The sequence below is a fragment of the Oryza sativa genome, chromosome 5, assembly GCF_034140825.1.
Source record: "Oryza sativa Japonica Group chromosome 5, ASM3414082v1".
NCBI lineage: Eukaryota > Viridiplantae > Streptophyta > Magnoliopsida > Poales > Poaceae > Oryza > Oryza sativa.
In genome coordinates this window covers 13,599,466-13,611,470 of record NC_089039.1, presented here as the reverse complement: position 1 = coordinate 13,611,470, position 12,005 = coordinate 13,599,466, and the positions used below count along the sequence as shown (strand labels likewise).

Here is a 12,005-nt window from a genome sequence, read left to right as displayed (position 1 = left end):
TGCAATGTTCGTGAAAGGTATTATGGCATCTTCATGAAAATTACATATGAAACAAGGTGAAAGGTCGCGTGATTTGCTATTAAGTGCAAAATTTCAATCAGTTTCAGGCGGTCACAAGTGCTTATCATGTTACAAGGTCCTTTGAAACTCCCAGCCTGAATGACTGAGACAGGTTATCAACAGGAAATCTACGAGTATTTGATTCGAATTCGAGCATATCAAATTCGCACAATGAGAAACCAGGTGATCCATTCTCCAGTCTAATTGCTAAATTGACATACCATGCAGCGCCGGATTCGCTCAGATCTCACTGATGTACTCTAAAAGAGATTCGACCTCTTGCCTCAGGGCAGCAACTTTCTGCTGCTGGGCAGCAATCCTGTTCTCCACATCTTGCCCTCGCAACTTCTTTTCAAAGCTGTCAACCACAGTGGAATGCCTTGTCATGAGCTTATCCTGCAACTCTCTCTCCTTGGCAACCAATTCCTCTACCTGCATTAAAGAAAAAAAGGCCAACTGTAACCACTATGGCGCATATACTTAATTAGAGAATGTGGGCAAAGAACTCAAATTCAAATTAAATGGTGAATAAAGATGCACTAGTAAGTATCTCTCTCTTCTAGGTGGTCTATGCACAAGACGTTGAGCAAACCTTTGGCCATATCTGGTAAGACTGAGAGGATGACTGCAGGGATGTCAACAATGGCTTCAACTCTTTTGCTAATTCCTTAAACTGTGCATCAGCTGTCTTACGAGCCACTTTGCATGATTTAACATCTCCTGACCTAGATAACTCGTGTAATGAGGTCTCCAGTTTATCATGAGCTGCTAGACATTGGTTGAAGATAGCCTGGATTTGCTGGATGATGCTCTGTACCTGTACAAAAAGTATGAAATAGATTGTAGAGGTTAGTCTGCAGAAAGTAAGAGGTCTCCACAAGTTTAAAGCATTCTTCAATTCCAGAAACACTACAATTAATGTTGATCCAGCTTAACTGCTTAAACCAATGATACGCAATTATTATCTTCTTAACTTTGAAGTTTGGATTGAAGATTTAGGACTTTTCAAGTAACATTTTTTTCCCTGTCAATTATGAAGCTCGCTTTTAACACAGCATGGACTGCTCTTTACCTCCAGATTCATTTAGAGCTTGTTTTGCAGATTCTATTCCACCGTGGTTAAGACCCTTCACTTGTAACTTGTCCATTTTTGGACCAAAGCTCTCAAAAGCCAATCTTTAACAGAAAGGACAGCGTTCTCACATGATTCTGATAGTAAACTTGTCACTTATCCAACTAAAAGTTCTCACATGATTCTGATAGTAAACTTGTCACTTATCCAACTAAAATTACTAGTAAACAAGCCCTCCCCAAAATTTAAGGCCACCATTCAACCCTGCACATTTTGAGACCTTTCCTAGCTATTTGCTCAGGCCCTAATATGTTTGTCATCTGATATTTACTAGTTCAAGTTTTTATCATTGCATTTTTTTTCTCCCATAAAAATAACACCGCTACATAGTACTCCGTATGAGCTAGCAAACCAATTCGAATTATGATTCATAAGTTTATTTCACTGTAATTAGTGCTCATCCTAAACATAGCAGCAGTATAGTAACAAACTGTAGTTCACTAGAAGAAAGGTTATGGCAAGATAGATTTAAACATTTCTCGTAAATCATCAAAATCCAATCCTCAAAGGGGAGATTTGACTAAAACGACCATACCTCATCCCACTGCACCTTTGCCAGATAAGAAGGAGAATTCTTAGAGATTGACATGTCAGTGCGCATGTAAACAATACAGGCCATGAAGAGGAGAAAGAAGCCAGTTATCAACATCATCGGTTCTCTGAGTAGAGAGATGTTGTTGAACCTGTAGTAAACCTGCATATTGTAGGGCATTAACACCATAAGTTTGCTATGGTTCACATAAAACACCATGAGATAGACAACTCACAGAAAGTATTCATGGTGCAGTAAGCCTTTTGCATAGCAGATTTTACATACTCTTCAGTCAGGTTAATAATTTAGCAACGCTCAACTTTTCATGGAGGGGTAAAATTAGTTGCACAACAAATTAAGTCTGAAGACAAACCTGGAAATATAGATTATGCTCTGGAATAACATCAAGCTTCTCCAAGACAACCACTGGCCTTCCAGAAATATCAAGGTGTGAATACTTCACCTGCACCACAAATCATTGTCATTACAACAAAAGAACAGGATCAGCTAGTTGTTCAGAATATATGTGTGTGTGTGTGTGTGTGTATCATCCAACAAGAAGTCACCTCTTGCTCTTGCTTTGTTGGAAATGGAACTGAAATATCAATATCCTTTGAACCTTCAGGCAGAACAACCTGTTCAAAAAGAAAGGTTTTTATGCAGGGAGGGAAATTAATATGTAACATCACGTTCATGGAAATATGTGCAAATGTATTTCTTATTGATTATCTAACCATGACATGTCATCTACATTTTTTTAGAAACATAAAATAAAAATAACTAAGTGAAGGACAATACACCAGAAGATAGCCAAGACAACAAAAGGGTATGTTAGTTGCAGGTTCCCAGCAATAAATGAAGATCTAATTTCAATATCAAAGAAATAGGCAACACAAGGAATTATGTTTGGTGTCTAAAATTCTATATCAGTGCAATTAAGAACAAAACATGGAACACAAGGGTAAAAAATGAAAGATTTTACCGTGCGTGCCAGATGGGTACAGGAGAACATACCTTCACAATAAGCTTTTCTATGAGAATCTCCTCCACTGGAGAACCAAATGTGATATTGAGGAATCTCTTTCCATCAGAATTGAAAACAAAGTCTTGAAGAGGTAAACCATAACCAATGGTAAAGGTCGTTTGCCAACCACCAAACAAAGGAAACCTTGGCTCAACTTCAAGTTGAGTCTGCAATAGGATAAATATTCAGCATATGCACTCACTTTTGCAATTTTGCTGGGAATATTATAGCCTTGAAACTGAGATAATAAAAAGCAAGTGTACCTTCTTGGAATCACTCCATAAATGTGATGTTGAAATGTTACCAATCTCATCTCTGTAGTATATAGAATGTGCCCTTGGAGGCAGTCTAGCAATAAGATGCCTAAAAGATGAGACCCCTCTTATGTACGGTCTAGATTGGTAATCAATCCTGCAAATTTGAACACATCAGTTATCTCTGGACAAATTTTTTCTATCCAGCTAAAGGTGAGCTATTTAAAGCACAAGTTAGAAGGGAGAAGAACCTGGAAAATTCACCCTTGAGTTTGGCACCACCATGAGCAATGTTGTAATGTTCTGTAATCTGTACATTCCCCCAGTGAGATATCTCTATCTCCCTTATAACTTCCTTTGCAACTGCAAAAGGGTTATTGTTCTCATAGTGCACAACCATAGGGGAGTAGGAAAACGGTGGAAGATCTTCATATGGTCCATATTTTAGTTCTGACTCTGCAAGTTTTGTGTTTGGGTACTTTGTGTAGGACTCAACTCTTCCACCAGGCAATCTGATACTAAGTGTCTGTACCTTAACAGGGTAAGGTGACAGATACTGAGCACTGTCCTGATAGACAACAAGCTGCGATTCAGCTTGTGTGATTTCTTCGGGGAATGGCTGGACAGAGTGCGTAAATACGGTCAGGACATCTAAGTGAAGAGTCTTCCCCTTCTCCAAAGGTTTGGATAAAGATGCCGAAAAGAATGTAAGTTCTGGGGGCACTCCAGAAGGCTGAACAACTTCAATCGGAAGGACCATACTTGGACCTTTCACCTTTTCCTCAGTACCAAATGCTCTTATAGCTGCTAAGTTCTTTGCTTGGACATTGGGAAACGCCAGTAGAAATTGAGAAACAGCCTCCGGTCCACTATTCTCAACCTAAAAAAAACAGAGATTACAACAAAAGCAAAACCTCAGCATATCACATGTGCATAGACAAAACCCCATATATTACTCTATCTACTAGTGAGGACTGGCATCAGACAAAGTGTAATTCAAAAAGAGTTACTCGGAGATTTTAGAATTGGTGGTGGCACTGACAAACACAGAACCCCTATTGCCAGTTAAACCCCAACTTCAAATCAACCAGAAGAGAGCTTGCAACCCAAAGAATCTGCAGGCCAAATCATGCGAGACATGGAATTGAACATCCCAAATTGAGACGTTAAGAATTTGGAGCACTCGTGAGCACACGTCGAGGCGATGAACCTATACAGGACACCATTAATGATGAAACGCTAACTCCATCCATGATCCATCCACACATTACAGCGCTCTTATCATATTATCAGCGATGAAGAGACAAACATCTACCCATCCAGAACTATATCACGATGAAATGAGAAGCTCCCTTAACAGATCGGACGAACGAACCGGGGAACGGCTGAATCTCCCCCCAACTAGACAAACAAAATTCGAGAGAACACAGCAACAACAACCGCGTGTACCTTGAGCGAAGTGAGGACACGAACGATGTGCGAAGTCAGGTCAACCTGCAAAAAAGAAAAGGAAGGGCAAAGAGGCCTCAGATCCGGGGGCAGAAGGCGCGGCGTGCTCGTCGGGAGATCTGGAGGGCGCGCAGAGAGACAAAGAAGCGAGGCGGGAGCTCACCTTCCGATCCGCCCTGGTGACGACGAGATCGGCCCGTGCGGTGGGGGTGGAGGCGGCGGCGACGAGGAGGAGGAGGAGGGCGGCGACGCGGCGGAGCGGCGGTGGCGTCGCCATGTTGGGGGGCGGAGGGCAGATCGGTGGGTCTCTCGCGGCGAGATCGAGTGAAGAAGCGCTTTAAACCCTTCCTCTCCTCGGCTCCTCGTCTCATCGTGGAGGAGAGGAGACCGGGCGGCTAGACCTGCTCGTGGGCCGCCCGACCCGGCAGCCCAATCGGGCCGGGCAGGCTCGGTCCTGCGTTTTGCAGCGCGGTAAGTCTACATTGAGTCCCTCAAATTAGCTGCAATACCAGATATATTGACCCCCCAACTGTCGAAACCGGAGCAAAATGACTCTCTCGGTGGTTCTGAGGGTGGATTTCGATGACATGGATCATTGACATAGTCTAATCAGCTGAGCCAGCGTGTGGGACCTACATGTCCTCCTCTCTCTCTCTCTCCTCCTTCACACACCTCTCCGGTGGGTAGGCGATGGTGCGGGCACCAACGATATCCTGCGTAGTCAAATATGGCGGGCTCCTCCTCCACCACCACATCTCCCCATCGTAGCAGGGCCATGCCGCCGTGGTTGAGCTCCTCCTCTTCCCTCGAGAGGAGGCGCAAGCAACGACGAGGTGCCGTAGCATGTCGCTGTCCCTGTCCTTCGCGCGGGCCGCTGCGAGCCCCGAGCCCACCTCCATTCACAAGGTTAGCCCATGTCGTGGTGGCAATGGCCAGGGAAAAGCATCAACGTCGCTGGGCTGACGGCTGAACACATCTATCGCGAGGAAGAGCAACGAGGCGAGCAGCAACACCAGCGTGATGTCCTCTCACGGTAGAATGCCGGAAGAGCGAGTAGCCACACAGTGCTTCGGCTTGCTTGGCAGCAACGACATTGGGGGAGGAGAAGAGAGTTATGTGTCGGTGGACGCGATCCCTGTCATGTGCCGGGCTGCCCACATGACGAGAGGAACTGTGCCGAGGGAGATGTAGGGGGAGAAAGGGGAGGGAGGAGAAAGAGATATGGATGCAGGGGGGTGGGTGGGTCTTCCTCACCGTCTGACCAGTCAAGGGCGACGAGGCCACTGCCTTCGTCCATGGCCGTTGGGTTAGGGCACACCACCGTCAAGCCGTAGTTCCACCAGTTCCACCACCACGACCTCACCACGAGCCACCAACACCCCATGCCGACGTCACTTTGTCCTTGTCACATGAGCCGTGTGCTTCGTCGGCTGCCAAGTAGCCGCCGCCTACTCCTCCCTGGTCAATGGTGACGGGGGTCCACCGGCAACCTCAAGGAACAATTCGCACAGGAGGAGATAAAGGTGTGGGTGATGACGTCGCCGCAACGAGGCATCATGTTAGCCGCGCAGATGGTCACGTTGTCCAACCTCTGCGATGAGGACGAGGATGAGGGCGAGGGCGGTGGTCGCCGCAAGCTGGCTCCTACCGCGGTGGTGTTGGGGAGGCGCCTCACGCTACTGGACGTCATCCGGCGTCGACTAGCCTCCGTGGAGGTCGAGGACAAAGATACAGAGCGAAGGAAGGGAGCACCACCCACGGTGGCGTCGGCGAGGTGACATCGTGATGTGACCATGGCTACCACGGATGCAACCATTGCTCACATCATGGATGAACAAAAAGATATCGAGATCAAGTACTCCAAGTGCTGGAATCCGATTCGGCCACCTACTACACTGCTGACTTCAAACGGCCACCGAATCTGCATACGACCTCCGTTTTCGGCCCGTGAGTACTTGATGGAAAGCTCTCGGAGCCCTCTTTCTAACGGATCCAGCCTCTTCTCTGAATTCTATCTCGTGTGGCCAGAATCACAGGAACAAGGTGTTGCATCACCTATAATGGGCCTATGGGCTTGTAACTTCATTTGGGACCCCGGGCCAGGTGGGGCCCATGTGGGGTGCGCCCCAAGCTGGTGGAGCACGACCCTAGGCACCCCTAGGTCGTCCTCCCACCCCTATATATAGCTAGTTACCCCTTCAGGGTTTCTCGGGTTTTGTTAGATTAAAGTTTAGCCATTGCTACTTGCTTGCAGCGCGCGTGTCGGCTAGACCGTCCGTCTGCTTGTTCTTCGGAACCCCAACTTATCATTTGTATTAAATTCCTATTTGCAATATCAGATTGCTTTTATCTTGTTCTTGCTTGTTTCTTCGATTTGCTTGCAGGAATAGGGTTGATCTGCACCGGCAAGATCAGCAACCCACGGAGAGGTGTATCGATCGCTAAGGCGCAACACAACGTCTCGTACGGTTGTAGTCGGATCGTCAACGTTTCTCCCAAATCGTAGTTATCACAACTCACCGAAAGATCGGGCCAACAACAGCCTTGAGTGTCGAGAGGAACTCAGGGTTCATCAGGTGGTATCAGAGCTTTCGTTGCTCGGTGAGTTTTTATCTTCCTATAACCAGAAAATAGCCATACAAAAAAATTCGTATCATTTACCTAGCCATATTGTGCCATTGCATTGTTCTTTTCAGTTTTTGCTTTGTTGAATTTTGTGTTGCATCGTCACGTCGTGTTGCTGGTCTTAGCGTCTAGTTCGTTTAGAGTTTCGAGTTCTGGTCACGTTTTGTACCACAGTCGTCGCTGCCACCGTGTCTCTGTTGTTGTCGGGACCTACGAAAACGGAATCGGCTCGCTGCCACGGTTCTATTTTTGTAGTTTTCAGAAGTTTCTGTCGGTTAGTTTTGGAGTTCTTGAGTTGCATCTAGAGTTTGCCGATCCTTGTGTGTGTTTGTTTTGGCCGTGCCTATGTCGTGCACGAGAGGAGGAAGGTGAATTACCATATCTGATTTTGGAAGTAGTCAAGATTGTTTTGGAAAGATATAGTAGATTGGATTGGTTAAAAATCAGTTTCCTTTTTATCCCATACACCAAATTCGGCTGCCATCCACTCCACCTCCTGGCCGAGTCCCACTCGCCCCTTTGGCCGAGTCCGACTCCCTCCCTCTCTTCCACGGTTCCGAGTTGTGTCAAACACCTTGGCAAATTTTTGTTTGGTGTCGGTTTCGAGATCTGTTTGGAAAAACGGAACCGGCATAAATTCAGCATTCCATTTTTTGTATAATTTTAATTTTGGGTTTAGACTTTTACATTTGAGTCCCTGTAAATTTTATATTTATGTTTGAGTCCCTGTAATCTTACATTAAGGTCCTTGAGTCAGTTTTTGTTAAAAAAAAATCAAGAAAAAAAGTGAAAAAAAAGGCAGAAAGGTGCAAAAAAAAAAGCCGCACAAAAAAAAAACAGAAAAGAAAAGGAAAGAAAAAAAAAGAAAAGAAGAAAGAAGAAAGAAAGAAAAGAGAAAATACTGTTATGTTTGAGCTGAACTTCATATATCAGAGTTGTGCATGAGTTGTTCCTAGTGCTATCTTGTGGTATCGTTTGTGTCTAGGCTCGCGTCTCTAGTACGTTCTAGCCTAGGACCAGCACGGTACTTGACTTTGAACAATTATTCAACTTTGCATTATCTGATTTGAGCATTTGCTATTCCTTTGCTACATATTTAAGCCTACCCAGAGCTCCACATATTTGATTACAGCTGTACCGCAAGTGTTTGCCAAGGCATCGATACATCCAACCTTCATTGGGGTGCTTGGTTGAGTCGGTGTATGTCACCATTCCACTTGCATTGGTAAGATCTTGTAAGAGCTTGGTTAAAAGCTTGAGTGTGTGCGATTTTTGAGCTGCCACTACCTAGTAGTTAATAGGAACGCGCATATTTTTGTGTATGTTTCTTGTTTTCTACTAACAATGGCAGGGATACGCAAGATAATTGGGGATAGCTGCGCTCAACATCGACATCTTCGTCGAGACATGAGGAGGGATCAACATGACCATTATGAGGTAAGTGATGATGTTCTAGGTAAGATCAAATCTGCACTGCCTTATTTCGAGGGAGACTATGATCCTCGTGCTTACATTAATTGGGAGCTAGCGGTTGATAGTGAATTTCAAAAGCATGTCTTGTCGGAGAAACAAAAGGTTATGTGTGCCTCTAGTGTTTTAATTAAACATGCTTCTAATGATTGGAAACATCTTTGTAGGCATAACAAAATACCACAATCTTGGAAAGACCTGAAACGATATTTCAGAGATGTTTATGTTTCCATGTATTATGCTGACATTTTGTTCAACAAACTGCAATGTTTAAAACAAGATACCAGAACTGTTACTTCATACTATCATGATATGCAAGCTTGTTTATTACGTTGTGGTTTAGATGAATGCGAAGAAGCTAAAGAATTGAGGTTTTTATGTGGGCTTAACAAAGAAATTCAGGACATGCTTGATTGTCAAAGATATACATCTCTTTCTCATTTGTTACAACTTGCTTGCAATGCTGAAAGTAAAATAGAGGAGGACATGAAGAAGCAACATGCTATGTTTTTGTCTTCTATTACTAACCATTTGCAGGAAGTGCATAATCATGAAAAGGAGGAGAGAGACATGAAAGAGCCACCAGTCCCATTGATCACACTCAAAGTCGAGGCACCTCCATTATCTGAAGAGGGCATCAAAGGTAAACTTAATGGTGCTGAAATTAATAAAGGTGAGTGTGTTGTTAATGAATTGAATTTGTCCACTTTTCATGCTATAGCAGAGCAACCATTAGTGGAACCAACTGCTGAGATTCCTTTGTCACAAATTGATTTGTTTGCTGTTCCTTGTGATAAAGAAGAGTTATGCGATAATGCTTCACTTATATCCATGCCACAACTTGTGAATGAACATGCTATTCCTACTGTTAATTCATACTGCACTGATTTTAAGCATGTTGTTCACATTGCTAATGAAGTAGAGGAGCGTGAATTGAGATCTTCTTTAAATACTATGGGCTATGTTCAGTTTGATGATTTTTGTGAGCTCGATAATTTCAAGGAGAAATTATTTGCTAAGTCTGATTTGCCATATCCAACCAATGTTCTATTTCACATCTTTGGTGAATATAATGATCTTGGAATATATTTTGTGCATAGAGTTTACATCTGCTCGGATTTAGAACCTCCTGTACATGTGGATAAAATATGCAAGCTAGAGAAAAATGTTATTGCTAACCAAATTGTCTCGAGTTTGCCTTGTTTTGATTGGAAGAAACAGGTTGTTGTAAATGGACTACGCAAAGAGCACCATATGGAAAAACCGAGGACGGTTTTCCGTGAAGAAGGGGAGGATGATGTGACCATGGCTACCACGGATGCAACCATTGCTCACATCATGGATGAACAAGAAGATATCGAGATCAAGTACTCCAAGTGCTGGAATCCGATTCGGCCACCTACTACACTGCTGACTTCAAACGGCCACCGAATCTGCATACGACCTCCGTTTTCGGCCCGTGAGTACTTGATGGAAAGCTCTCGGAGCCCTCTTTCTAACGGATCCAGCCTCTTCTCTGAATTCTATCTCGTGTGGCCAGAATCACAGGAACAAGATGTTGCATCACCTATAATGGGCCTATGGGCTTGTAACTTCATTTGGGACCCCGGCCCAGGTGGGGCCCATGTGGGGTGTGCCCCAAGCTGGTGGAGCATGACCCTAGGCACCCCTAGGTCGTCCTCCCACCCCTATATATAGCTAGTTACCCCTTCAGGGTTTCTCGGGTTTTGTTAGATTAAAGTTTAGCCATTGCTACTTGCTTGCAGCGCGCGTGTCGGCTAGACCGTCCGTCTGCTTGTTCTTCGGAACCCCAACTTATCATTTGTATTAAATTCCTATTTGCAATATCAGATTGCTTTTATCTTGTTCTTGCTTGTTTCTTCGATTTGCTTGCAGGAATAGGGTTGATCTGCACCGGCAAGATCAGCAACCCACGGAGAGGTGTATCGATCGCTAAGGCGCAACACAACGTCTCGTACGGTTGTAGTCGGATCGTCAACGTTTCTCCCAAATCGTAGTTATCACAACTCACCGAAAGATCGGGCCAACAACAGCCTTGAGTGTCGAGAGGAACTCAGGGTTCATCACATCGTCTCCGGCACCGCGAGATGGCCACCGCAGAAGCTAAGGCTGAAGACCCGGGGCAGAGGAAGGGAGTGCGGCGCCCACAACTGCGTCAAATGGATAGGTCGGAGAGGAAGTGGGAAGAGAGAAAAGATATAGTGAAAGAAGGACGCTGACTCGTGGGTCCCACATGATGACTTAGCAAGGTGGACTAGGTCAACATGCCACGTCAGCGAAAACCACCCTCAAAACCACCGAGGGAGTAATTTTGCACTGGTTTTACTAGTTTAGGGTTAAGATATCTGGTATTGCGGTTGAGGGATACGAATCGGATTGTAGGGTCTATTTGGCACAACTCTAGCTCCAGCTCCACCTCTCGTGGAATTGGAGCATAGCCAAATAGTTTCAGCTCCATCTAAAATGGGAGTGGAGCTTGGTGAGCGCTCTCACAAAATAAAGTAGAAAGGTGGAGTTGAGTTTAGACTGTTCCACAACTCTACTCCAGACCCAACCCTCGGAATTAAATTTAGGAGTTGGAGCTCTACCAAACGGGTCTGTACTTATATTTGAGGGAGTCAAAGTGGCTTATTCCTTTTGCAGCCCCAAAAATGTGAAAAATAATCATTGAAAGAAAACTAGCATGGTCCATGGTAGCCCAAGGTTTGGCATCATCATCAGAGAAGGCAATCTACATCACAATATTTGCATAATTAGTGGATATACCCCACACGTTGCAACCGGGAATTTAGAAATATTTTAAAGAAAACTTGTATTTTTTTAAATCGTGTACTCGTAATACCTAAATGGACAATATTTTGAGCTCTATATAGTAATTGATGTGAAATTGCAATTTTATAAGTGTGAGAGTAATCTAATGATTATTACTTTTCTAGGTGTCATGGTTCAATGTACATTAAGCCTTATGGCAATAAACGTAGTGGATTTTAAATTCATATGGCATATGAATGGTTGACATCAAAGCATAGGATGGATCCAAAGGCTGGTATTTTCTATGTGATGTTATGGCATATGAATGATTAAGATAAAAGCATAAGATGGATCCAAAGGACAATATTTTATAGATGATGTGGCTCAATGATTGTTAAGCTTTTGGCTCCAACTATGTAGTGTAGGATATATAAATTCACGATTCCTAGTTGACAAGGAAATTCAATTTCCACGTACATAACCAATTTTGAATGAAAAACCACGGTTGGGGGACCTCAGAATTGTCCTCAGGCAGAGGTGAAAACGATGTTGGGGGACCTTGAAGTTGCACAACTAGAGCACGGGAGGGGAGGGGGGGGGGAGGACTTCCACAGATGCCTTGCGTTATTGGGGAGGAACACGGGAGTGGTTGAGGAGCTCGGGAAAGCCTTCAGCATGGATCAAGGA

At 44.3% G+C, this 12,005-nt stretch overlaps 1 protein-coding gene across 1 annotated transcript; it reads right to left on the bottom strand.

The window, feature by feature from the left end:
- Positions 1-9: 9 nt before the first annotated feature.
- On the bottom strand, positions 10-4,802 carry LOC4338348 (dolichyl-diphosphooligosaccharide--protein glycosyltransferase subunit 1A-like). Its single transcript, NM_001402509.1, has 10 exons — positions 4,615-4,802; positions 4,452-4,496; positions 3,254-3,882; positions 3,012-3,159; positions 2,739-2,915; positions 2,291-2,359; positions 2,098-2,187; positions 1,728-1,886; positions 653-877; positions 10-492 (listed from the first exon to the last, which is right to left on the bottom strand). The coding sequence occupies exons 1-10, from the start codon at positions 4,726-4,728 to the stop codon at positions 301-303; spliced, it is 1,848 nt and encodes a 615-aa protein (NP_001389438.1). The 5' UTR covers positions 4,729-4,802; the 3' UTR covers positions 10-300.
- Positions 4,803-12,005: the final 7,203 nt, after the last annotated feature.

Bases quoted from the DNA above. Each gene is read 5' to 3' on its own strand.
- LOC4338348 (NM_001402509.1), bottom strand. From the start codon at position 4,728: ATGGCGACGCCACCGCCGCTCCGCCGCGTCGCCGCCCTCCTCCTCCTC. The intron at 3,883-4,451 runs GTACACGCGGTT...TGTTTTTTTTAG, and splicing joins GTGTCCTCACTTCGCTCAAG to GTTGAGAATAGTGGACCGGA. The intron at 493-652 runs GTTTGCTCAACG...TCTTTAATGCAG, and splicing joins CTTACCAGATATGGCCAAAG to GTAGAGGAATTGGTTGCCAA.